The sequence below is a fragment of the Cucumis melo genome, chromosome 1 (genome assembly GCF_025177605.1).
Source record: "Cucumis melo cultivar AY chromosome 1, USDA_Cmelo_AY_1.0, whole genome shotgun sequence".
Lineage (NCBI taxonomy): Eukaryota > Viridiplantae > Streptophyta > Magnoliopsida > Cucurbitales > Cucurbitaceae > Cucumis > Cucumis melo.
Window position 1 is genome coordinate 27,203,396 of NC_066857.1, and position 27,451 is coordinate 27,230,846.

The window sequence follows — 27,451 nt, forward strand, 5'->3', positions numbered from 1 at the left end:
GTAGGAATAACACGTTTTTTACCTTTTTTTTTTTCAAATAGTTTATCAGCAATATTACTCCTTTAAATCAATGATATATATCAAATCTTGAGAATAGTTATATAATAAATGATTAAATCAACAAAATTATTTGTATGGTTCATAGTTCGTTTGACCCATTTTTTTCCCTCGAATTCTTTAAAAAGAAAAAAGAAATGCATACATCATACATCTTATTCATTGTAAATTTTATGTTTATTTTAATATTTTAAAATATAAATGAAGAGATATTAAAAAAGAAAATCGACGAGTTGTCATTTTCAATGTATACTTATAATAAATATTTTAGATGTGTATTTGAGAGATTTACTAATAAACACTCATGTAAGAATTATAATTTTTTGCTATTATTTCAAGACCAAATTCACATTGCATATTTAATTTGATAGCCTCAAAGTCATAGTTTTACTTAAATTCAAAGTAAGGTCCTCTAAATAAAAGATTAGATTAGTAAAGAGTGTCACATGAAAAATTATTTTGATGTTTGCTTATACATTTATTTTAAAAGTTTCTTCTATTTTGCCCATTACACCTATTTCCATACTCTTTCTTTTTCCAACAAAAAAAAAATACTAAAAACAAAATCATATTTACATTAAAAAAAAAAAAAGTATTCGATATGGCACAATATGATTGGATGTCGGTGAAACTATACCCAAGTTTTTTCCTTTCTTTTCTATAACAAGTTATTAAAATGAAATTATGTTTGATGATATGCAAAACCCAAAAGTGAGAACTTTATTAAAATGGTACCATCTTTTTCCAACACGTCCATGCTATATGTCTTATAATTCATCATCATTTTATTAACTATAACTTAAAAGACCTAAAATTCCAAATTATGAACCCCTACACCCACTAAACTTTTAGCACATTATTTGTTCTCTTAGATTAATTTATATTTTATTAGACGTGTACAACTTTCTCATTTAACTATATCTTTAACTTGCCAACTTGAGTATAGTTTTCAAATCCTACTTTGGCCCACTATCTTATATTCCATATCATTTGTCTTAGTCTGCATCAACATTGAGCCAGAGTTGGGTGGATTGTTTATGATCATTATGGTTAAGTGATTATAGGAAATTGAAATTTTCCCAAGAAGATATATCAATCTGCTGAAGCTAAAACAATCTTGGAGGGCTCGTCAACAATTCAATAGGAATGAATCGAGACCAACCCGCAACTCAAGGTGGAGTCAAACTCCTGAGATAACGAGCATATGCAAAAAAAAGACTTTGCTTGTTCGGTTCAACTATCTCATTGAAGATATTACTTTGTTGCGAACTTTGTTAGTACTACTCTTTTCTTGTCACATCCCTAGAGAGAACAATACCGCTCGTACCAAACATTTAGGTTGAGCAAATATCAAATTAGTATAATCGCATAGAGAATATATTAAAAGAGTTTCATACTCATTTTAATGAGAAGTATTTGGGAAGTGAAAAGCTAATTCTACACAACAATTTATGGTATAATTTAATCAAAACTAACTAGTGTTACAAAAAAACAAATTGTAAAGAAAACTATTCAATGAAGACACCTTGATGTGTCCAAAAAGTTGTAATGGTTAAGGAAAAGTACCTCCAACTTATATCCCATAATTATTATGAGGTAGTCATATCAAGCGACTTGATTGAATACTTTGTTTTCAACCTAGAAATATATGAATAAAGAACTACTGATAATTGAGGAGAGGAGACATGCATGAGAGGTCTTGAAAAAAAAAAGTAAACAACAATCCATAAACGTACCTCTATATATAATATCATAAGATAGATTACATGAAGAAACTCTCGCAACTGATCCTCCACTATCAATAACTAGAGATGAATCTATCAAAAAGTAAACTAACGAGATGCTCAACAATAAGCAGCCAATTTACCCATCATCCAAACATGGATTAAAATGAAATTTCAATTTTTTCGGATATATTGATCAAATATAGATATCAACAAACTAAACTTGACTAAGATCATCAAAATTTATAATAAAAAAAATTAAAAATAACAAAAAATAAAAAAATAAAAATAAAAAAATAAAAAAAGAGAACTCTTTTAGATTGATAATAAAATTATTTGTACTCCCAAACTAAATTATGGGCATTGTTATTAGTTTCTTATTAATATCGTAATTAGTATTCTTATTGATTTTCTTATTAGTATTCCTATTGTTATTTAGGAAATGGACGACATTTCTTTATGTGTTATGATCCTTTATAAAAGATGTTGGAGATATTTATGCATATTTAATATTGATGTCAACCTCTTCAATTTACAAATATATCGCACATCAACAAATATTCTCAACTTCCCTACAGATAATGAGATAATGGGGCAACTTATAGAGGCACTCGAAAAGGGGCAACTAGCCAGCCATAGTCTCTCTTTTAAGTGACCTCATCAAAAGCAGATCACTTATGCTTGAAAAAACTAGTTGCTTTAACCATTTGTACTTCTTTCACTACTTTTTGAGAATTTGTCAAAATTTCAATCATTTTCTTTCCTCATTTGCGTACAAATAAATCCAAATCAGATAAACATATATACTTTTATAAACTCTAGATCAATTATCAACACTACTTTGAGCTATCTATGTATACAAAAACGAACAATGCTGACTCTAAAGACTAACCTTTTTCTGTTGAGGATTTGAATCTTGGGTTCTTATGAGATTTCTCTCCCACTCAAATACTCGTGAAATCTCAATGTCTTGAGGTAACAAAAATTGAAGATCGAGAGGCTTTTTACTCAGAATATTTGAGATCACTAGTTGAAGAGTTTGACAAGCATGAACTTCATCCATCTTCTGCAAATTTGTTAATTCCAATGAATAATCTTTCCATGGTTGGTAGAACGTCCTGAAATCAAAGAGATTGTTTTATTGTACATAGCTAGCACCATTAAGAGAATATAAAATATTAGACAAATTATACTTTCATTTTTAAGCTGGCAAATTCTTATTTGAAGCTGCAATGCTTTAAATTATCATACTCGGTTGGCATGATAGGTTCCTCGGCTAAACGTATAAAAGCTGCTTATATCCAAAATGCAACATTGAACAAAAGAAGTTTTGATCCAAATAGGAATGCTAAATTGTAAATCAAAAGCTAAAAAATCAAAAAATAAATTTCAAAACTAAATCTTCGATACTTTACCACTATAGAATTACAAGTTAAAGGGGGGAAATGTCATTCGTCTTGAATTAGTAATGGTTCGAATATGCCTAAATAGTTTTTTAAATGGGTTGATGTCATTGGCATCTCTCTTAGGGATTAGCTGAAAAGACGTAAAACAAAAAGGGTTGGATAGGATTTGGATACCATCTCCATGCAGGATTAACTTCTTCCGGACAACGTATCTTTGACAAATGTTGTGCCAAATCAGCTCCTTGACTATGAAAGAGATCTGTTTCATTATAAAAACTAGGTTATCAGACTACATGTGAGACAACAAAGTACTGCAAAAATGCAATCGAAATGCTTTTGAATTGACTTATTGCATTGTTCAAAATATCAAGGGAATAAATTAGATTAAAGCTGCTAACAATACAGACACCAATGTCCATAACATGATCAATATCTATTAGCAATTATTTTTTCTTTTTTCTTCTTTTTTTTTCTTTTTTTATCCTTTTTTTTTTCTTTTTTTTTTGGGGGGGGGCAAAGTTATAAGAATTAATATTTTGACAAAATTTCAAAAATTGCACAATACTTTAGAGAAGGACTTAAAAGTGGTAAGGTCAGTCTAAATTAGATTTGATTTCTAAATTAATGGAGGTCTGGTATTCGAGGTTGGAAGCAAATAAATACGGCATTGTTGGCTAAGTGGGGCCGTCTTCGAACATGGTTCAGTTGGCAGAATTATTTTTTAGTAACACATTTAGCTTTCCCCGCTTGTATAGAAATGTGCTAATACCACATAGTTTGAGATGCAATCGATGCTGAAGCTCTTGATTTCCAGATTTTATTGAGTTAATTATCGAATGTGCAAGTGAACTTTCAATCCTAATGTTGCTTATGGAGCTTGGATTCTTCATGGAAGTTCTCTGTTAAGTCTCTTTAGTCATTATAATCAATTTGTTGCCTCTGTTGCAATGGAAAAGTTGGTTTATATTTGCTTGTCGAAGCCAAAATGCTCTAGAAGAGTTAAAATTCCAGTTTGGGTCATTAAACTGTTCCTCCATTCTATAAAAAAAGCGTCCATCTTGTTTTCTGTCTTCTCCATGTGTTAGCATTGCAAGGCTAGTTCAGACGTCCTTCAACACTCATTCTTGGTTTGTGTCTTTCTCTAGGGCTTGGTCGGAGCTTATTTTTCTGATGTAACTAAATAGGCTAACTAAACGGGCTACCTAGATAACTAACTAAAAACTGTTAAAGTTGTTACAACTAAAACAGTTACACAGATGTAAAATTCTAGTATAAATAAACATCTACACCATATTGGGAAGATAAGAAAAATTTCATAGAAAACAAATTTTATATTACATCAAATTGGTATCAGAGCATCATTGGACTTGGGACCGATGGCCAATCGGCGTGGCAGAGCTCCGGCTGCGGAGGAACAACAAGAGGCGGGAAAACGCCCGTCCTCTCTCCAAGAACGACAACCAGACGCTTGCTGTCAGTTGAGAACACCTTGGTGGGAATTCATGAGACTTTGGAGGTAGTGGTCAAAAGGCTGGACGTCATAGCTCCAATTCAACCGGTAGAGGGATGGCCAAACTTACGACAATGGGGTGCTCAAAGAAGAAGAGGTGCAGAATATCCGAGAGGCTAAAGAAATCAAGAAAATTATCAAGAAAGAAGACTGAATCGATTACAAGGAAGAGATAGACTTGAAGAACAATAGCCGAAAAATCAAGACTGGAGTTCCTCAAGCGAAGATGAAGATAGCGATGACGCCATCAACGAATGAGGACGTCAATTTGCACCAATCAGACAAAAAAGAGCAGAAGCACATGAATAAAAGATGAAATTCGACCTCCCTATATACGACGGTAAATGAAATATTGAGACTTTCTTAACTGGCTTAAAAACATTGAAAAAATTTTCAGTTACATGGAAACAGCTGAACACAAGAAGGTTCATTTGGTGGCATTAAAGTTAAAAGGTGGAGCATCAACATGGTGGGATCAAATAGCAGTCAATCGGCAAAACAGGGAAAGAACCCAATTCAATCATGGGAGAAAATGAAGAAGCTAATGAAACAGAGATTTTTACCTCCCAACTATGAACAGGACCAATATACTCAGTATCAAAATTGCCGATGGGGATCCCGGAAAACAGCAGAGTACATTAAGGAATTTCACCGGCTAGGAGCTCGAACAAATCTAATGGAAAATAAACAGCACCTAATTTCCAGATTCACAGGGGGATTACGGATGAACCTAAGGGAGAAAGTAAAGCTCCAATGCTTAGTTTACAAGAAAAGGATTGTGGGAAGATTCCACATCCAAAAAACGCTTCAACACCTCAGGAAACTAATAAAGCGATTGTGGCAAAAAAGAATAAAGAAACAGAAAAGAAGAAAGAACAGAACAACAAAAAAGAGACAGTTGAAGCTAATAGAAGGACTAGAAATCCCTATAACAGACCTTTCTCAAGAACCTGCTGTAGGTGTGGACAAGCCGGTCATCCCTCAAATTCATGTCCTCAGCGTAAGACAGTGGCAGTGTAAGACAGTGGCAGTAATAGATGCTGACGAAGATGTAAATCAAGGAAGTTATGAAGGAGGAAGAAAAAGCAGAATTAATTGAGGTTGATGAAAGAGACAGCCTGTCCTGTGTGCTTCAAAAGATACTGATCACCCCAAAAGAAAAGCAGCAACCACAGAGGCATAGTCTATTTAAGACAAGAAAAGAAAGTCGAGGCAATTAGAAACTGGCCAATACCAAAATCAATAAAAGAAGTACAAGCATTCCTAGGCTTGGCATCATTCTACAGGAAGTTCATTTAACTTCAGCACCATTACCGCCCCAATTACAGACCGCCTAAAGAAGGGAGGCTTCCTATGGGGAAAGAAACAACAAGACAGCTTTGAAGCTTTGAAGAAAAAGTCGAGTGATAAACCAATCCAAAACTCCCCGACTTTACACAGCCATTTGAAGTAGCTGTTAATGCCTCCAGGACCGACACTGGAGCTGTCTTATCTCAATCAAGCCATCCTATTGAGTACTTCAGTGAAAAACTCAGCCAATTAAGGCAAATGTGGAGCACTTATAAGCAAGAAATGTATGCACTCATCCGAGCTCTAAAACAGTGGGAGCATTACCTACTGTCTAAAGAGTTCCTTTTATTGACAGATCACTTCTCCCTAAAATATCTCCAAGCACAGAAATCTATCAACAAGATGCACGCTAGATGGATCTCCTTTCTACGGAGATTTGATTTTATTATCAAGCACAAAAGTGGGAAAGAAAACAAAGTAGCTAATGCACTGAGTAGAAAGCATTCCTTACTTTCTACATTATCATCCAAGTTGATAGCATTCAAACATTTACCAAACCTATATGAAGATGATGCTAACTTCAATAGAATATGGTACAAACGCGCCCATCACCTCGAAGCTGGAGAGTTTCATATCGTTGATGGATTTCTTTTCAAAGGAGAAAAACTGTGTATACCCCCCATACGTCCCTAAGAGAAGCCCTACTAAAGGAAGCACACTCAGGAGGACTCGCTGGCCACTTCGGGCAAGACAAGACACTTGAAATACTCTCCTCCAAATATTATTGGCCACAATTGCAAAAAGACACAAATAATTTTATGAAGCGTTGCGCCATATGTCAAACAGCTAAAGGGACTAGTATCAATGCTGGCCTATACAACCCTTTGCCAATTCCTATGTCTATATGGGAGGACTTATCAGTAGATTTTGTACTAGGGCTACCTAAGACACAAAGACAGAATGATGCCGTAATGGTAGTGGTAGACAGATTCAGCAAAATGGCCCATTTTCTACCCTACAAGAAGACTAATGATGCTGTCTATATTGCTAATCTCTTTTTTCGAGAGATAATACGACTAGATGGCATACCTAAATCTATTGTGTCAGATAAGGACGTGGAATTCTTAAGCCACTTTTGGGCGAATATTGTGGAAGAAACTAGACACCACACTTAAATTCAGTACTACAACACACCACAAATAGACGGCCAAACTGAAGTCACTAACAAAACCTTGGGAAATTTAATTCGTTGTCTAAGTGGTTCCAAGCCAAAACAGTGGGATCTAGCACTAGCTCAAGCTGAATTTGCATTCAATAACATGAAAAACAGATCAACCAGGTTGAAATTGTTTACACTATAAGTCCTAAACTTACGTTTGACCTTGCCGATCTACCATCTGATGCAGATATCAACATAGAAGCAAAAAATATGGTTGAAATAATACAAAGCCTGTACAAAGAAGTTCATGAACACCTACAAAATACCACTTTATCTTATAAACAAGATAAAGACAAGAAAAGAAGGGAAGTAAAGTTCAAAGAGGGAGATCTAGTGATGATTCATCTGAAGAAGAATAGATTTCCAACAGGGATGTATAATAAACTAAAACACAGACAGTTTGGGCCTTATAAAGTACTAGCAAAATACGGTAATAATGCCTATAGAATTGAACTACCCAACGACCTACATACAAACCCTGTTTTTAATGTAGCAGACTTGAAGACCTACCACGCCCCATATGAGTTCCAGCTTGCTGACTAGTTCAACTCTAGGACGAGTTGATTTTGGGAGGGGTGGATTTGATGTAACTAAATAGGCTAACTAAATGGGCTACCTAGATAACTAACTAAAAACTATTAAAGTTGTTACAACTAAAACAGTTACACAACTGTAAAGTTCTAGTATAAATAAACATCTTCACCACATTGGGAAGATAAGAAAAATTTCAGAGAAAACAAATTTAGTATTACATCATTTTCGTTTGTGTATTCTCAGGAGCAAAAAAAGCAAGGAAATGGAGGTTGGTATACTCGGTTCAATCTTGAAAGTTTACACGAACTTCGGATATCTTTGAGAAGGCTTCAAGTCTAAAGATTAGCTGTATCTGAAATATGAACTTGAAAGAATCATTTACAAGATCTTGTAATTGTGTTCAAAAGCAAGCCTCTTCTAAACGTGGGGGCACCTGCCATTTAAATACTTCAGATGCCTCTAGCAGCCAATCCACACTATATTACCTTCTGACAATCAATGCAGGAGGCTTGAAAACTTGACAAACTGAAGCAGCCAGCACAAAATGACACTAAAGAAAAGGAAACAAGAAGGCATAGTGTAGTTAGGCAGGAAAGAGAGCTGGAAGAGACCTTTCCGAGCCCTTGACCAGGTGCTCATCTATCAAGATGTCGAGGGATGGTTTCCCGGGTGGGCAGAGAGAAAATATTTGGATCGAGGGCGTAAAAAAAACAGACCGAGTATGTGCATCAAATGCCACTTGAGTTGGGCTTGATGCTCTCCTCTCAACGTTGCATTGTTGTAGATATGAGTTTCAAAGTAAGAAAAAAGAATTTATCCCAAGATGATAATTCAATGACAATAAATTTTTGTTAGAAAAATGAAATACAGGAATACCTGCAGAAATGAGAGCATCAAAAAGGAGGAGACAAAGGGCAGATATCACCACGGGGAGCACCATGAAACTACTCTGAAGATGTTGTTGAAGATAGAAAATATTTGCAGCTAAGAGCCCCTCACAACCAAATTCTTGTAGACTATTGTGATCACGTGTATTTTTAACATGTTCCAACAGAGAGTAGAGCGTTTCGGCACTCAATCTTTCTGAAGTTCGGAGGTTCATGCAACCAAATTTCAGGGAAACCTTTCCAAGAATTGCAGAAGCAGATAACCAACGTAAAAGCTTTGATGTCAAGGATTCGTCAGAATGCTCTTCATCAGATTCACTTATTAAACCCAAATGAGATTCATTGGCTACCATTCTAGAATCGAACTCTAAAGCGGTGGAAACTGCCCATGACAGAAAACCAGAGCACCTCATTGGATCCTTCAAGAAATCAAGGAATCATATCACAAACCCTTTAATATATTAAAATTTTCTCTAGTTAATTTAATATAAAATAGAATGTATGAATTCATTGAATTTGTTCACTACTTGTGTAATAAATCCAAAAAAATTGTTCTGATAAACTTGAAAAGTTGAAACTAAGAATAAGGATCTTTGACGAACGGAATTGAGAATAATTAATTAGTTTATTATTTCGACACAAGAACAAAAAAATGAATTCTTCTGGCATCACTGTTTATATTCTTTGAGCCCTACATTAATTCTCATTAGAACATTTTTCAAAAAGCAAGCATACAAAGCAATGGCTAGATTTCTTTTTTTTTTTTTCTTTTTTTCTTTTTTTTTTTTTTTTTTTTTGAGAGAAAGAGAGAGAGATACCATGCGTAGGAGTGATATCTGTGGCATGTTCATGAGTATCATTTTGAGTCCGCTAGCTGAATTTGAACCCAGTCTTGTACAATCTAATTTATGAACAGCCTGATAAATGTGGAACAGGCCCTCAATGGAAAACGTAAAATGGGGCTGGAAAATTTTTCTTTTCTGTGATATTCTGAGCACGGATGTTATTATCTGCAAAATTTGATTAACAAGTGCCCCTTCTATTAGCAGCAATTGCTCACCACCAACCAGGATTTTGAAAATATTAGACGAAAATTCCATTAGCTGCTCGAGGGCATCTTTTTGCAACCACTCACAAATGTTTCTGAATGAAATGACATTATTGACAACCTGAATCCAGAAACATTAATGAGAAAACGAGTTATTGATTTAAACTTATTTTTTTGATCGAGGGAAAAGATGGTACTCAAGTCTTTGAGTTTTAATGGAGAGAATCAATTCAGTTTCAGGTATAAAATCCATAATTACGGACAAGTGCACACCACCCGTGGTAAATTAATGAAAATAATTAAACATTGAGTGTAGTTAAGCTATTAACCATGAGTGAGCAATCGTTACCTCTAATACCAAAGCCAGCTGCTTCGTAAAAATGGATTTCTGATCTTCAGTAAGTCTCCTGCTAGAGGTTGAAACGATAGAGCATAACCATGAAAATAGGCCATTTTCCACCAAATAAAATGCCATCCTTTGCAACTTAACAGACTTCTTCATTACCTAAAATGTAAATAAAGCAGAAGACAATAAAAACTCTTCCATAAAAGCCCAATGGTAAAAGAAAATTGAAAAGCAGATACAGGAGAAAACTACTTGTGAAATTAGAAAACACTATGTTAGAAGGACATGTGACCGTCCCAGTAGGACAAGCCTACCAAGAAAAGAATCCTCCCCACCCCACTCTCAATCCATCTTGAGCAAGAGAAAGAGAGATTCTAACATATGGGTTGTTCTTGAAGGATATATAGCTTAACTCAGCAATAATTGGCATGACCCACTATTTTAGAAGCAATATTTGCTTCAAAGGAAGGATGATCAAACCACATATTCTCGAAACGGAAAAGAACCGCACCCCAATTAACCTAGCATTAGTCAAAATAAGGGCCCAATGATCCGAACTGATTCTGGGGTCCTCTTACCTGCCTAAGGTTCCCAAACCTCTCGATTCAAGCTTCTGACAAAAGGACATTATCAATTCTCATAGTCGCACTACTTATTGGCCCAAGTAAATTTACCCCAACAAGAGGAGGGTCACAAAGAACTCACAATCATCGATAAAATTATTGAAACATCTCATAGACCTGGTAATTCTCCCTCTCAAAGCTTTCTCATCCAGAAACCTGACGACAATAAAATCACCCATCACGCACCATCTCGACCCACCATAACCAAAAAGATCTCCCAACTCCTCCCAAAACAAACTTCTACCACTAATCCTCGAGGGGCCATAAATTCATGTGACCCAAAATTCTTCACCGTCGCCATCCAAAAAAGCAATAGTAATGGAATGTCTACCACGAACCACTTCAACGACACCACAGATCTTGAGTTACATAGCACCAAAATCCCACCAGACATACTCTCAACGTCAAAGACTTCCCTCTCCACCCTCCTACGTTTCCAAATACTAGCAATCCTCCTACTGCGAAACTCACTTCTTTGGTTTCCATAAAAAAAAACAATGTCTGGATTTTCTTGTCTAATCACCTCCTTCACAAACCTTCTTTTTGTCAGACCCTCTAACCCCTAACATTCCAAGAAACAATTTTTAACCTATCGACTTAGACGACCCTGCCTCTTTTGAGGCTTTCTTGCCCCTATAGTTCACCAAATTGTCCAATTTCTTTAATTCCCGCAACCTGTCACTACCTCCTTCTGTTTCAACTTAACTCCTCCTTTCTTCATAGTCAGCTTGATGTTATCCTTACCATTTTTTCCTTCTTTAGCCTCCACTCTCTTAATACCTCTTGACGCATCCCACCTATCATCATTTTTAATTTCACCAAGCAAGCCACCTGCGTTTTTTTTCTTTTATGAAATCAACAAATTTCGTTGAGAAAAAATGAAGGCACCTTGCGTTTTAGAGAGGGTTTGATGGCCTAATAAAATCCCTACAGAGTCATCGTTGATATGCCGATTGGTATGATTAAGCATCGGCCACCCATCTCCCAAAGTGCTAGGCTCAAGGGGTAAGGCACAACGCGAATGACCAGAGATAAAATTTAGGAGAGAAGACACCACCTCCCCTCTCAAACTCTCCCAAACCACCTCGAGGACAAGGAACCAAAGAAAGATGACTTACTTGATCTATCCCACCCGCATGAGCTCTCCATTAGATAGGAATTGGTAGGAAATCCACTTGTCTAACCTACAAAAAAAGTACCTACTAGAGGCAATTCCAAAGTCTTCACGGTGCTATAACCTCCAACTTTGACAAGCCCTCTTGAGGAATACTCTTAACGGGGTCACCCTCTAAAGCCCCTTGAAAGGAATAATCGGCTCAGTAATCTTCTCCGACACCAGCGAAGATGAAAACTCTCTTGAACCATCCACATCTTCGAAACAATCTCTCATCTCCACCTCCGGAGAATTCTTTCTAACCGGAGTAGACAAAAACTCATCATAATTAGAATAACTTACAATTGACGAGTCCGAATCGAAAGCTCCATCGTCAAAACACAAATCCAATGGCTCAACTCTGAACTTTTTTTCCAAAAGGACCCCTGGATGTTCGTCGCCTTCCTTAGCAGGTAAATTTTCAATCACTAAATGTTAATGGATTGAATTCAAACCCATAGAATTCCTTTGGATCTCGTCTTAGGCCTCAAGTCTAAACCTCAACGGCCCACTTTTAATATTTCCTTTGCTCAACAAGGATTTCTTGAGAGAGCCTAAAGAATGAACCGATGATACTCTTGTCCACTCCAACTTAGCCCATCTTCACGCCACTCCCACCTCCCAAATCAATTGTACCTAATGGCTTGTCTTTACCCTTCTTATGCCCATTGTGGCCTTCAACCTCAGTCGGCCTATTACTATCAGTGGAATTTAGAATTGTCACGTGACTTCCCTTATCCTTCCTCTTCCGACAGATTAAATGACCAAAGGGTTGCTAGGTTTGTACCTCCAACAAGTTCTTTCTTTTTCTTGTCCCCGGCCAACATAGAACCTCACCAAAAAGGAAAACTCACTGGTGATTCTTAATACATTCAACCAAAATAAACTCATCTTCATTGTCATTTGCCTTAAAAGCTCACTTCCTTTAACCAATTAGACTTAAAAGAAGGTTTTCTTTTTAGCAAGACCGCCACACCAAGAAGAGGGATTCGATAAACTCCCTCGTTACGCTGTGACCCATCCTCGACCAAACTTCTGTATCCTTTCGTCTTCAATCACATGAAAATCCCCATGTTGAAAGGAAAAATCTGACTTCAAAATGACTGACCCAACCCGGATAAGGTCACCTTTGAAACTGAATCACAAATCTCCACCGCCAAATTCGCACAAAAAATCTTGAATCCACAACTAATTTACAAAGGCTTCTCAAATAGTTGCTTCAAGACTCCCGAATCTGTCAAAATCTTAAATTTCTTGATTGTAAGCGTTGACTGACACACAAACGCAAAATCCATAACCTTGTCTCTATCATCTTTCACCGCCTTAACCTCTTCCTTAAATCTCTAGAAATTTTTTTAATATGCCCAACCACCGTTTAACCTGTTGTTCTTTAGATTAGCAACTGACAATGGAGAACACTTTTTTCCTCTTCGAGTCGAGACATTTGACTCTTGCATTTCGTTGCTTGACTTTCGAGTAGCTATACTTGAATCCAGAAGACTCGTCGAGACCTCCCTTGCTGATGAACGCCAACCACTTCCTCTACTTCCTTCCAAAATGAAAATCCTCACTTACTTTCCCTTAAACGATTTTTGGGAAATAAAATCTTCCTCTTGTATTCTCCAACACCTAAGAAAAGATGATGGCGAAATCCAGCTTTTTTCTTCGCTAAAAACCCAAGGAGTAATTCGCCCTTACCCAAGCTGAGGTTCCTAAAACCAACTCCAACTTATCAGATTTCCTTCCATGCCATTCCTCAATATAGATCTTCCTATTGTTCCCTATAGTTCCGGCCCAGAACTCCTTTCTAGCAAGTGTGAACTTACCCATCTCTTAACCGAACTCACATTTTAAGAGAGAACTAAGACTTGTCTAACATTTTTGTAATTACTAGTCTTTAGTTAGGGTTTCCATATATGCCTATATATATTGAACTCTATTGTTTAGAATGAAGTAAGGGAGTTATTTCATACTTTCGCTCTAACTTCAACAGAAGTTATTGGAGCTAATTTGAAGGTCAGTAGTCTTTAAATGTATCGGAAGCCAAAATTCAAGTCAAAGAAAACTTTTGTGGGTTCATTCCAACAACAATAGAAATCAATGACGAGAAAAGGAAATCATTTTCTTAAATTTTGGTGATATCTCATCGGTCACTCCACAAAGTAAAGTCAAAGGGGATTTATTTGTTTATAATTTTCCAAACCTAGATGATGCTAGATTAAATCAAGTTTTGGAAGAAGAAGAGGTTGAAAGTGATCCATAAAGTGTTAAGTTTGAATTCCTTCTGCCATAAAAGTTGCGTCTACAATTTGCCAGAAGCCCATTTGTCAAATCAGTAAATGTCAGCAAGTTAAAGCTTCAAAAACAACAGAAGAACACTCAAAACTTGCCGACCAAATTAGTGCTTAATTCACATCAAGTCGATCCTTGGTTCCTACAAACCAGAAATTCGAGACCTTGCTCAAAGAGAAGCCGGAAGTCCTTGACAGTTCATTTTCTATTCAGCCATCCAAGAGTCAATTGGGTTCCCCGCCTTTTTGTAAAATTGAAGCAATGAATTAAATTCCAAAGAAGTCCAAAGGGCATCCGATTCAGCTGCCCCAACTAGTTTTGTAATGTCAGCTTGTATTGGTCAGGAAAGAGATTATAAATCTAGTTTTAGTGAATGGTATCTCTTCACAATTAGCTTGTCAAACCTCAGGAAATTCAATAGACAAAAAAGTAGAAGACTCACTTTTAAATAAGAGAGAAAAAGAATTCGAAACTTGGAGGGAATAAAGTAGTAGAAGTTGAAGAGGAGCAATTAAGAAGGAAAGAGAAAGATTCGGTTCAGCCTCTTGTATTGCTCATGGAATCCATCGGTCAATCGTGATTCAAACAAGTTTTTATTTCCTTCTCAAGCCATTTGCTTCAGTCCAACTACGAAGACTTCTGAACTGGAGAATGGTTCTTTTGTCGTTCCAAATTCCTCCATAAGCAGATCATCTTCCCTTGTGTCATGGGACTCAAATCAGATAGCAAGGCATGCGCACAAACAAGCAGTCAAGGGGGATGGGGGCACACGCCAAGTGAGGTTAGCAGAAGCATGTAGTTTGACAACATGTGGGGTCACTCGAGTCCGTGCGATGTCAAGGAGCTATCTTGACCAGCCTTTGGTTTCCTTTAGTCCTCCAATGGGACTAATACTCACAAATAGGTTCATGGCAAGGAGCACACTCCCTAATGTAGGATGCTTGCTCGGTTCGCACTTGAGAGAGATAGAGAGGGAAGTAATTAGTGGAAATATCTTCTTTATTGATATAAAAATCACAACACTATACAAGATAATTGAGAGAGAAGAGCCACTCTTCAGATATGTGAAAACTAGAATGTGGGTGTGTGTGTGTTGCACACTAATATAGTGGGGAAGGGAAGTTATTTGGTGCTAAAGTTTAGGGGAGTGGCATTAGTGGGTAGTTATTCCTGCCACTTTACATGCTCGGCCACTCCCTTATCAACTACACTATTCTTTAGGCTAACAAATGGGGTAGTGGACTTCAACTTCCAAAAATAACTCCCTCCCACTAAGGCCCATTTTCGACCAACTCTTAGCCTCCATGGATGGATGACATGTGTCCCTCCAATGACCACTTCTTGTGATGCCACAAGTCGAGGGGAAGCTTTTTCAAACAGTTGCTTGAAAGATAATGCCCGAGGGTCTGGTGGCATGTCCACTTGAGGGCTTGGTGTCGTGTCCACCCAACCCGTGGCAGTGCTGCCCACGGCACTGCCAACATGCATGTGTGCCTTCTTTGGCCTACCATTGCGCACGTTGGGCACCCGCTCCATGTGGCTGTCGCTCTCATGCACACCACCCCTGTGCATGTTTTGCACCCGTGCTCCACAACAGCGCGCATTTCCCACTTACAGCCCTCTGTCTGCTGCGTTCAAGAAGGTTAGTGCTGGCACATTGGTACTGCCAAATGCACCACACCCACCACCTCCTTTCTAGGTGCTATGTCATGTCCGGCCTCCCTAAAAGTTGAGGCACTAACGCACCCATCTTGCCCAACCACCGCCAACAAGTAGGGGTCCTAGATGCATTGACCTGGCCTCCGTTGACTTGGTCCTCGAGCAGTCCACCATCGGTCACTTGTCACTCTACCCCTTGTGGCCCGTGCCAAGGCTTAACCTCTCAGTGCTCGATGTTAGTTTTAGGGCCTAAAACCTTGCCTCTTCAAGGTCTTTAGCTCCCATCTTCAATAGAAATTCCCTCTAGTAGAGTTCCAGGTTTCAACCCATCAACCGATTTGTTTTCTTCTTCTTCCCTCTCTTCTTCAGCCAGATCAGGGAAAAGAACAAAGACAAAAACAACATTCAAAATCAAAGACTTTACTAAAACTCTTTAAACCATTTGGCATCCCCAAAACACTTTGCTAAAAGAAAGAGATTGAAGGAGGTCTCTAAAAAGAGATTTACAAAGGCAAAGTTAATTTGATTTCATATCAAAATCCTGACCTGTTAGAGACAAAATGTGCACAACTTCAAGCCCCTATCTCTTTTAAACAAGCCAATTCCTCAGAGTATGATCCATCCACATTTTAAATACTTTGTTTTTTCTTTACGTAATTCAAATGTAAAGTTCTTGAGAGGTTCTTCTAGCCAAACTTCAGTCCCCTCATAAAAAAAGCTTGTATCAAATTTTAATTCTCCATTTAGAGTGAGCAGTGAGAAAGATTATCATTTGATAAGATCAGATGAGAAGGAAATCAATTGTTGAAGGACCCTTTAGAAACTAGTCTAAATTCTCCATTTTAGAACGGGGAAGATTTAATTTTTGAGAAGCATGCCTTTGGAATTCCCTCACAAGCTCATCAATGTGGTTTTCCAGCTCATTTGAAGTCCTTTGTTGGAGAATGTGGGATAGCTTTGGCTTGAGCACTAAATGGTTCTTCAAACATTTAATTTTAAAAAATGTATGGGAATCTGGTGATTCTCAAGGTTTTTTGTCTTTATGTTCTTTTGGGATATGATGCATGGCACTAAGACCGTCAACCTAGTTGAGATGTCTGGGTGCGCCCCCTGATCCCCTAGGACTCCCTCAATTACAACTTATTTATTGCTCTCTTTGAATAACTCTTTTGTAATTTGAGTTCTTATTAATAAAGAAGTTGTCTCCTTTCAAAAAAAATCTAGTGATTCTTAGAACGTATTGGAAGAATTATTCACCCAAGATAATGGTTTTTTTGTAAAATGAGAGATTTCATGTTTGGCCCTTTTCCTCTACATTTCTTTCTTTCTTTCAGAATTATGCTCGACAAATTGGAGCTTTGATGGGCTTTTTCAATAGTACACATGCAGTTTTTATTGGTGAGACAAAAGATTTCAACAAGTCTTCCGGGGCACAGGATTGTATTTTTAAATCAAGCTTGAAGCAGCTCGACTGGTTGCCTTCACTTGGTGTTTACCTTTCCATTCTTTTTTTAAGCAATTTGTGATCAAGATTTCAGCTGATTTGGGGCTCCCCGTTGAAAGATTTTTCATTTTGCTTTGTATTTAGTTCTTGTTTTGCTTGGGTTCCAGAAGGTTTTGTCCAGCTCGCTGTACTTTTAATATGTTCTCTCTTGACTCGGTTTATTTTGTATTTGTTCTTTTAGCCTTTTTTGTTCTTGGTATATTTATCTTGTACTTTGAGCATCAGTCGTTTTTATCAATTATAAAGAGGCTCGTTTTCGTTTCAAAAGAAAAAAATAGAAAGTTGTTTCAAATAAAACTATGCCAAAATAGTAAAGAGCTAATATTACAAGCAAAATAGTAAAGAGTTACATCACTTAACAAAAGTTCAACGGGGCTGGGGACAAATTGACAAGAACCTATTGATTCAAGTTGATTATTTGGCACACCCCGTAAATGAAAATACACAGAACACACCACATAACAAGCAAGAGAAAGAATTATTAAAATTTTAAAATAAGAACATCAATGATGCCATGAACTTGTTTTACCTGAAGGATAAGCTCCTTAGACTCATTATCTGAAAGAGAGGAAACATAAAAACTCTGTAGATCCTCATGAATTGAGTTCTTGATATATAAACGGGCATCATCATCAACATTAATCCCCACATAGACTAGGCGCAACATCCATAGCCTTTCAGATTTGAAGTTTACAGAGGTGCTCCAGAGAAAATTCTTGAACAGAGGGATGGACTGCAATTGCCAATAGAATAAAGAAAATTGGGCGGCTTCAGACGTGAATTATAAAGTCCAGAGTATGCTAGAAATTTGGAATTTGCAAAGAAAATCTAACTAGCAAAAATTTTGAAATATAACCTTACTATTCATCCTGGTAGATCGCACCAAAAATTTACTTATTGCTGCATAATGATGATGGGATGGTTCCAATAAAATAAAGGATGCCTCTGCAGCGAAAAAAGCAATGATTGAAGGAATTCTCTGCCATGGCTCTTCAATGCCGTTCTGCACGTATGTTAAGAGGAGCCGAAGTCTCGTGGTACCCTTTCTTCTCTTACCATTCTGCAAAGAAAAGGTTTTGTCGTGGCTGTAAAAGAGTTGGAGGAAAAACTCATGAACTTTAAAGGGAGAAAAAGTGAAATCCAGTGGTGCAGCGCAATATTCTATTTTGACTTGGGTTGGGTAGACTTAGACATCATCCTTTCCACCTTCCATTCAGTTAAGGGAAGTTTGTTTCTTTGGCCAAAAAAACGCGTATTAACAACCAACTATAAACCTAACAAGTGTATCTAGTGTCTCAACACCCTTTGAGCCATGTGAAGCACTCAATCACAAGCTGTTGCACATAGGTATTTCATTAACAAAAAAATATTTTTTTGATGAAATCGACGCCTTTCATTGAGAAAGAAATGGAAGAATACAAGGGCATACAGCAGCCCAAAAAACCACCCCATTAAAAGAAGGGAGACCAACTAAGTAAAATGTTTCTGATGGAATAATTACAGCAGCTCTTCGAAATCAAAGCCCAAAGGGACACACGAAATCTCACCAAAGACCAAATCTCACTATGCACCCTCTCCCTACCACAAAACACCCTTTTGTTCCTCCCACCCCAATTGTCCCAAATAACCGCGCACACCCTAACAAGCCATAAAGAACCCCTTCATTTCTAAACAGCAGATGGAGGAGGAACTCCTCAATTGCCGCTCTGACACTCCACATAGCAACAAAGCTAACACCGAACTCCTGAAGGAAAGAGCTCCAAACAGCAACATACTAGTAATCCCAAAAAGTATGATCAAGATCTTCCTTCGCCTTCCACCAAAGCATGCAACAAAAAGGCTCAACAAGGAAATTTCTCCCCCTAATAAGCCTATCGATAGTATTAACCCAACCAAGCAAGACTTGCCAAATAAAGAACCTAACTTTCTTAGAAACCGTAGCAGACCACATCAAAAACCGACTCCTTGAGGGATGGGATCCAACAACAGACCAAACAAGGATTTACAAGTATAACACCGGCTAGGATTAGGGTTCCAAACACGAACATCCCTTCTCTCCTCCCTAAAAAAGCACTCCTCGAGCAAGGAAGAAAGAGAGGCCACCTCCGTCATTTCCCTAGCAGTCAAATTATGACAAAGCCCGAAAGGAAAAGACATAGAATTTTCATAACCAATCAAAAGATCTAAAATCGTACAATTTTCAAAGGAGAATAAAGGATAAAGATGCGGAAACAAAGAACAAAAGTAATTCTCACCTACCCACTAATCCTCCCAAAAATACGTGTCCTTACCATCCCCACAAAACAACGAGTGAACTTAGAGAAAGTAGGGAGCTAGAAAGAGATATCCTTCCAAGGATTTCGGAATGTGCCTTTAACCCCCTTTCGTCGTCCACTCAAAGGGACGGGAGCCATGCTTGCTCACAATAATCCTATGTCATAAAGAATCAGGTTTGAGAGAAAAGCACCAAAGTCACTTTGCCAACAACGCTCTATTGCGGATTCTAATATTACCGATCTCTAAACACCCCTAACTCACAAGTGACCCACCACCTTCATCCACCTCTCATGTACTTTTCAATGCTCTCGCACACCAAGCGAAGGGCCCTAAACAGGGAAAGGTAATACACCGGGATCCCACTCAACGGATCTAATCAGAGTTAATCTACCAGCTTTGGAGAAGAACCCTTTCTTCCATACCGCCAATCGCTTATGTATTTTCTTACAAATGGGATCCCAAAAGGATTAGAAAAAATATATGTCGTATAACCAAATTCCAAAATGAGAACATTTCTAAAGCAAGGAAACACTTACAAGAGCCATAGAACTAAACCACATACACCTAATTCCTGCTAAATTAAACTCTACTTTTATGCACCTAAATATGGCTTTGTTTCTTTCGCCTATTTCCTCACTTTTTTATCTGAGTTCTAATAGGCATTCCATTATCGAATTCTTTTAAAAGTGATAAACACATGTTTTCACACATAAGACAGTACTGCCACCAAAACACTAAACATTCTTCACAGCATTCTTTACAGGCGTGGCTATACTGCTAAATCAGCCAGAAACCATATTTTAAAAAGAATATTACGATTACCTCCACCGTGTTTTTTAGTGCTCCAAGAGTTCCGTAGCCCAATTTTCTTAATTTGTCATTAGCTGAAGACAAACTAACAAATGCAACTGCAAGCAAACCCAAAGTAGCAAATTCTAAAGCTTCGATGTATCCCATTGACAGAGCATGAATTGAAAACCGCAAGACATAAATTGGATCATAACGTTCGGGTTCAGTACCATGATAATGTCCCTGCATCAGTGCATTAGAGTATTCATATGGAACAAACAAGTATAAACAAATTGTAAGAAGAAGACTTTGATTTGCGGCAATACATGATACTAAAATTATTGTTTACCTTAAAGAAATCATCTAGATCCTTTACTCGATTCTCCTTCAACCGTGATTCTTCATCCAATTCAGTTCTATCATAAGGAAACCATAGCACCGTGGACACACATATTCTGGGATCAACAGGAAGATTTTCTCTAAATTGATTTCTGTGACGTTCTTTAACAGCTTCAGCATCATTGTTCATATTTGAGGAAGGTTCCTGCTCTAGAAGCCGTTCTTTTGAAACTCCCAATACAGCATTCCCCCATAAGAAATCCATTTGGACGTGATTTTTTGCATCTGATCCAATAATAGTTTCAATGTCATTTAATGTCATCAAGATAGTAGAGTCAGTTTCACTGACAGTGGCACCATAAGAAGACAGAAGCAGTGCATACAGATCCCTGAAATTTATGGTATCATCTTTTCCATAGCCACCATGGCATACCTTCATCAGCACAAGTATGTGGACCAACTTAACAATTACCAACCGTTTCAAGTCTGTCCGAGTGGCTTTTGAATCTTGCTTGAAATTTGTTTCCTGCTGACCACTTGATGGTATAACAAGTGATCTTAGTATGCTGGACATTGGCCTCAAAAAAGTTTCAATGGAATGAGAAGGTTTTGGAGTTGATTGGATTGTGGGAGCAAACTGGGAGTGTGCAAGAAGCAGCTGCAAATATGCATCTACTGCAAACTTGCCATCGGATAACAAATCTAGAATGCTGTAAAGAATGTTTAGTGTTGTTGGATCCTCGAACCTATACAAGAGGGAAAATCTCATCAATTGCTCTAGAAAGGGAATGGATGGTAGTTTGACAAGCGCACCATGCATTTCTCTGCTTAGGTCAAGAATATTGTTCAGTAAGAAAAGCTCCAAGTATCTGAATAACCTTGAGTTGTCCCTTTCTTTTTCATAAATATCAGAGATAAAAACAAATCTTTTCACTATCCACTGCCAGATGCCCACCAAAGTATTCAAGTACTGCAATCTTGAGGATTCTTCATTATTTGACCTTCTTGCTGAAGAATGTTCTGTTGACTCATCTTCTCTTGGCAAAGATTGAATGCCGCAGCCTTCTGGAAATAACAACACCCTACAAAATGATATCTTCGAAACAACCTTACTGAGAAAATTGAATACCTGGTTTGGAGAATAAGAGTCAAGTTCATCAACCTCAAATCCTAAAACTTCATCAGTTGAACAAGAAGCTGGGAAAATGTAATTAAAAACTTTCAATCGCTTCTTCACTGTCACCAGATCTCCATTAAGTGCAAAGTAGTGCCTTAGCATACCCACTGCTTTTCCAAGAAGACTGTTATTAACAAGATCAATAAAATCTTGAGTAGTTGAAGGAACTGAATCACCAAATTCTTCATCGAAAGTACTATTAGTCACAAAGATCTTCCATTTGCGAAAAAGAATTCTTGAATATACTGAAGATATGACTTTGAAATTATACCAGCAGTTCTTTCCAAACTTCGCAACAACTGAATTCAAGTATGTCAAAGAAGTGGGCAGAAGCATCAAAAGTTTGTCTTCCATCTCATTGTCCATGTGACAAGAATGCTTGTCCATAATATTCACAATGAAGTGCCCAAAGATTGACAAATGCAAGGAGCTAGCCTCGGTAAGAAAAAACAACAGTTCAGCTTTTTCCTTATTTGTCCTATCGAAGCAATAAGAAATCAACTCACTAGGCATGTTCATAATAAATCTGAAAGTTGCTAAATGTATTTGATCAAAGTATTCACATAGCATGGATTTCTTAGCACAAATAGCCTTAACCACTTCAAGCAAGCATGCATCTGCAAACTCTGACTTGTAATGTACTGCGCATACATTTGTTTTAGTGTAAATTTCATCAATGATGTTACATACATCCTTCTCGTCCATTTTCCTGAGTAAATGGTACGGTAATCTTTTAGATAATGGTAACTGCAAATAGCCCGTAACATCTTTAAAAGCAATGACAGCAATACCAAATCCAAATGATAGACCATGAATCTGGGTCGTTTCAGATTTCTGTACGACAAAGCCATTGATATTTACTCTCTTGAATATCCAAATCACTAATTCAAGAAGATCAAAAGGAGATATAAAATGATTTAAAGCATGTAAAGCAAAAAACAGGGGGAGAAGCGGTATCAGGTCCATTGTCTCAGTAAAGATATCAAATCGGTCCCTGAACTCAGATAACAGCCTTTGTACAAAGACATTAAAAGTCTCCACTACCCCTCTGAATGTTGAATCTTGGTCATCACATGAGGTTACGAGATACTCACAAGAAGAGGTCAATAAGTTGACAATGTGATGATCTAATATATTAACACTCTTCCGAGACAACTGAACCAAAGATTCCAAATTTAAATCAATAGCATCAAGCATCAAGTTCCCAGGACAGTTTAGGGAGCAGGTCAAAGATGATATTATAGCAGGATGAGAGAAGATGGTTTCTGCTACATCTTGAACCTCTAGCCTTAACAGAGAGCTCTTGTAATCTCCACCAGCACCAGATTGAGTTCTTGTAGCTAGCAACTTAGCTAAGATGTTCTGGACAAGTACAATGCAAATTTGGGAAAGCTTCTCAAGTTCAACTGAAGGCTTAAATCTATAAGAGATCCGTATTTGATACATCCAAAATAGGACTAGCCGTAAATAAGGTAATAGAAGGTGATCAAATGTCAACTCACTTAGTTTTAGCAGAAGGAAATCTTGTATCTTCGGAAGTACGAGAGAATTGGAACGACGAGTGCACATAATTGCAGGAAATAATACATGAAATGGAGCTTTCTTCAAGAAGGTAGAAAACCCAAGGGACGATGCTTCAATTTTATCAAACTCCATGCTAAAAAAATTTTCTTCGTAATTCATTAAATGACAATGATCACCAAAAACATCTTCTCTAGGCATAGTAGAAATTCTGCGGGAGAAGAGTAATAGATTTTTCAATGGTCTCCACTCACAGTTTGAACTTCCAGATTCCACATCTAAAGGATCACTATCGTCAAATCTCTTGGACAAGATAGATTCAATCGCTGAGGCCAGTAATTGAGCATCAACCTATCATAAATAAATTCATAACTTGACGTCAGTTTTTAAACAACCTCACTACTCGAAACCCTCATAAAAATAATGCGCACCTGAGTCTGCAGGAGATACTTTAGCGTACTGCTCACATAATTAGATATAGCAGTTTTGTCAAGTTGGGTGAAGGTTACAGAGTCAGAGCTGAGCAACCTTAGACACTTCTGCAGAACACATATGACGATTGGGCTGAAATTAGGAGAGACATCTGCAAAAAGAACAATAAAATGACATATGGAAAGTGTATGCTTCATGAGTTCCAAATATTTTTGGTTAAATTTATACAGGCCACGTGAAATTGTAAGAAAACTGGAAAAGAAAATGGTAACATTAACATTATCTTTTCAACATAAAGTCAAGCGCCTCAACAATTGGTTTATCAAGTTAATCCAGTAAATACATGATTAAGTAAAACGAAGAAGCTGAGATAAAGGAACAAAGTTTACACATACAACTTACAAATTACCTTTGGCACCTTTTAACTGGTCAGTGTAACTCTTCACAATACCCCAATATTTGAATAAGTTATTTCCCACTGTGGAAATGGCATCACATAAGAATGAAATTACTGTATAAATTAAATTCTCTGAACTCTCTTTCCCAAGTTCCATAAATGATGTTCCTCGATCATAGTTCGATAAAAATAAGAACCATGATCCACCTTCATAAACATTTTGGTCAAGTGCACCAGTACTTAGAATAGAAGCTTGGGCCAGATAATATGCCTTATCCCTTATGTCGCTGTCTGGTGAACGTATGAACAAGGTAATAAACGGTTGCAAATGCTTGTACATCCCAGGTGGAGTTCTAAAGTGAGTTGAACTCACTGATGATGATGGAATATATTCAATCAGCAATGATAACAAAGAATGTTGCAGAATAGTGGGCAACAATAAAGGATTTCCAAGAAGATTGATGAAAAATTCAAATGATCCCTCCAATGTATGTGGCAATCTTCGCTGCAAAAAGAATAAGTTTCAAATAAAAATCATGAGATGATAAGCTCAACAATGCCATACACGAGTTCCAAGAATGAGTAATAGCGTTGCATATTATAAACAACTAGTATATCAATTATCCCAGAAATGGAAGCATTATACTTTTTCTAAATGTTTGAATTATGAATACAAGACATTGCATAGTATGCATATTCATATCAATGCCATCAGCTCAACGATAACATTGTATATTATACATAAATGGTATATCAACTATCCCCAGAAATCAAAGCATGATCCTCTTTACAAGTGTCCAAATACAAAAGCGTTTATCAATTGTTTGAGTTGATAGCTATAGTTGACCATCTACAAACTCAACTTTGATTCAAAACATAAAGATTACCGTTTTCATACATGATCCAAGTTCAACAATTAAACTGAATAAATGACGGTAAGGAATTCAAATTTTAATTCCAAAAATTTTAGGGTAACCTTTTAATTACAAAGCCTCCCGCCAAAGAAGTAACTTAATGCTTCCATTATATTACTTATTTTCTAATTTCACATAATGCTTAAAAAAATTTAGTATTATGTCATAATATTCTCTTAAATTAGACTTACGTGATAGATTGTAAGACCATTCAATAGCTTTGAAACGAAGTACATCTCTGCATCCTTCACTTCAACCAGAGGAGACAATGGATCCAAATCCCATAGTTCCGCTACAGAAATCATGAGTTCCCTTTCCGGTTCGGATGTCTCTACCATACAAATATCCCCCATTTTTTCTTCGATATCTGGATTTGACACAACACCAATAACAATGATATCAGTATCACGATCTGTTGAAGTTGTTTTTAGTTTTTTAACACCATGGAAGCTATGTTCCAGACCAGAGGTCCTTTTCAAATTAACTCCTTGAACTCTAGATTGGCTAGCCAATGAAGAAAGGAGAGTAAGTAGCACTTGTGGATCAGGGAGCAAAATTTGAACTTCATTCTCCAATTCCTGCTTGAGAGACAACCAATACAACATCTTTTCCGTATTGATGGATGATGCTTTGTTTAAAACAACAAACAAAGAATCAACCAACTTCAATGCTTCAAGTAGAAGTCGTAGAGTTCCATGCTTTACAAGAATATTCGAGTGAAGCAATCCTTTGTTGATTATTGATCGATTAAATGGTCGAGAAGAGAGGCACCTCAAAATGCTTTTTAAAGTACTGTCAGACAAAGTAGTATCATCTGATTGAGAAACAATAGATTCAGTAGACAAGCCACTGCTCACAGAAGAAACCAACTTAACTATCAAAGAAACAACAGAAAACCTGCGATTGGAACAGTCACCATTAGATATAATGGATATAGTATGATGTAAAAACTACAAAAAAAAGATCATAGTAGCCAAAAGAAACCTGACCAGTTAGGTGATAAAAAGTCGTCAAGGTTGTAAGGAAATTCCTCCAAGTATGTTGAACAGAAAGCTGGCTGCCCCCTAATAATTGCCAAAAGCAAGTCTCTATGATAAATAACTCCAGTTGCTTTCAACTTCCTCATGAGATCAATTAATCGTTTAGGATTACCTTTTAAAGGATTTGGGCATCTTTTCAGACTTGGCATCAACCCGTTGCAAGGATCAGTACAAACCATAGTTAAAACCTGGTATGCCGTCTCTGCAGCAAGACCGCCATTCTCTCTTTCACATATGGTGGCCAGTTGCTCCAAAGTAACACTTCCAAAGAGCACACTTCGAAGACCTGGAGGTAACAATGATTCATCAACAAGGACCTTATCCCTCAATGTTGATAAAACATAAGTAATAGTCTCTTCATCATCATTTGTAAGCCCACGAAGCACACCAGCATACACTTCCCTTTGCTGCAAGACCCACCTCAACAATTCAGGCTTCCCCACCTCCAAAAATGACATAGCAAACCCAACAAACAACTTTCTTGACGAATGTTTTGATCCTTTCTGACTTGGCTTTTGTCTAAACTCAGTCAACTTGGAAAATGCACGAAGTTTAAAATCAAAATTCTTTGCAACTTGAGAAGCCAAACGTGAACCACGTCGAACAATTGAAGACATCAACAATAAAGCTGCATTTTGGCGCTTTACCTCTTGGGAGCCTAATTCACTATTTATGTCTCCCAAGCATTCTTCAACAAGTGATCGAGCTAACATGTCAAGAACACGACTAGTTGATAATCTCTCCAAGTCATTAAGACGGTAAATTCCATCAGGGTGACTCAGAATAGCAGAAACTAATGAAAATATGTATCGCATTCCAGCCTTCCCCCGCTGAAGCTTCCAAGCATCCAAAAGCTCTGAACACTTGGGGGAAGTTTTTGCATATAAATTGAGCAGCTTACATCCATTCTCCCTTTTTAATAACTTTATGAACTCTTTTGTAGCATCTGAGCATATCTTAATCTCCAAAGAGTTGATTTTAAATAGTAACTCTTTGAGTTTAGCTTCAAGGTTTGCATTTATTGCATCCATAGGACATAAATTTGAACGAGTGTTCTGGGAGAAAATTGAAAAACGACTAATATCTCACACACACCATATTGAAGTACATATACAAAGGAGGCTACTGCGACACGAGTTGAAGGAAGACGAGGGCAGCGGGAGGTCTGTAAGGGAAAGAGCAGGCAGCGCCACTGGACTGCTGAAACGGAGCGGAAGGAGAAAGGGTCGTTGGAGCGGTGAGAGAGAGTGAAAGGAAAATGGTTACTTTTAGGTTTTCCTTTCTTTTCTACAATTGCAAGTTAGTCCCTAGCG

General features: G+C 37.3%; 1 protein-coding gene and 1 long non-coding RNA gene across 8 annotated transcripts; both read right to left on the reverse strand.

Moving 5' to 3' along the window:
- Positions 1-2,475: 2,475 nt before the first annotated feature.
- Positions 2,476-27,451, reverse strand: LOC103497624 (uncharacterized). Of its 7 annotated transcripts, XR_007823269.1 has the most exons (15): positions 26,088-27,449; positions 25,290-25,995; positions 24,197-24,689; positions 23,787-23,938; positions 20,668-23,706; positions 20,352-20,561; positions 18,109-18,312; positions 17,782-17,985; positions 10,025-10,180; positions 9,446-9,796; positions 8,617-9,046; positions 7,362-7,437; positions 5,635-5,881; positions 3,362-3,446; positions 2,839-2,899 (listed from the first exon to the last, which is right to left on the reverse strand). XR_007823269.1 is itself a non-coding variant. In XM_008459867.3 (14 exons), the coding sequence occupies exons 1-14, from the start codon at positions 26,268-26,270 to the stop codon at positions 2,662-2,664; spliced, it is 6,363 nt and encodes a 2,120-aa protein (XP_008458089.1). In that variant the 5' UTR covers positions 26,271-27,447; the 3' UTR covers positions 2,476-2,661. The 7 variants fall into 7 exon arrangements, 4 of the variants coding, with proteins under 4 accessions (XP_008458089.1, XP_008458087.1, XP_008458088.1 ...); XM_008459867.3 differs by lacking the exons at positions 5,635-5,881; positions 7,362-7,437 and having other exon boundaries at positions 2,476-2,899; positions 26,088-26,162; positions 26,251-27,447; XR_007823272.1 differs by lacking the exon at positions 5,635-5,881 and having other exon boundaries at positions 2,850-2,899.
- Positions 7,932-8,537, reverse strand: LOC127150735 (uncharacterized). The gene is made up of 2 exons (XR_007823274.1): positions 8,352-8,537; positions 7,932-8,265 (listed from the first exon to the last, which is right to left on the reverse strand). It is a non-coding gene; the product is annotated as an uncharacterized LOC127150735 (long non-coding RNA).

Bases quoted from the DNA above. Each gene is read 5' to 3' on its own strand.
- LOC103497624 (XM_008459865.3), bottom strand. From the start codon at position 27,169: ATGGATGCAATAAATGCAAACCTTGAAGCTAAACTCAAAGAGTTACTA. The intron at 10,181-17,781 runs GTAAAACAAGTT...TTTACATTTTAG, and splicing joins CTAAGGAGCTTATCCTTCAG to GTAATGAAGAAGTCTGTTAA. The intron at 3,447-8,616 runs GTATTCCTGTAT...ATAATGAAACAG, and splicing joins TGATGCTCTCATTTCTGCAG to ATCTCTTTCATAGTCAAGGA.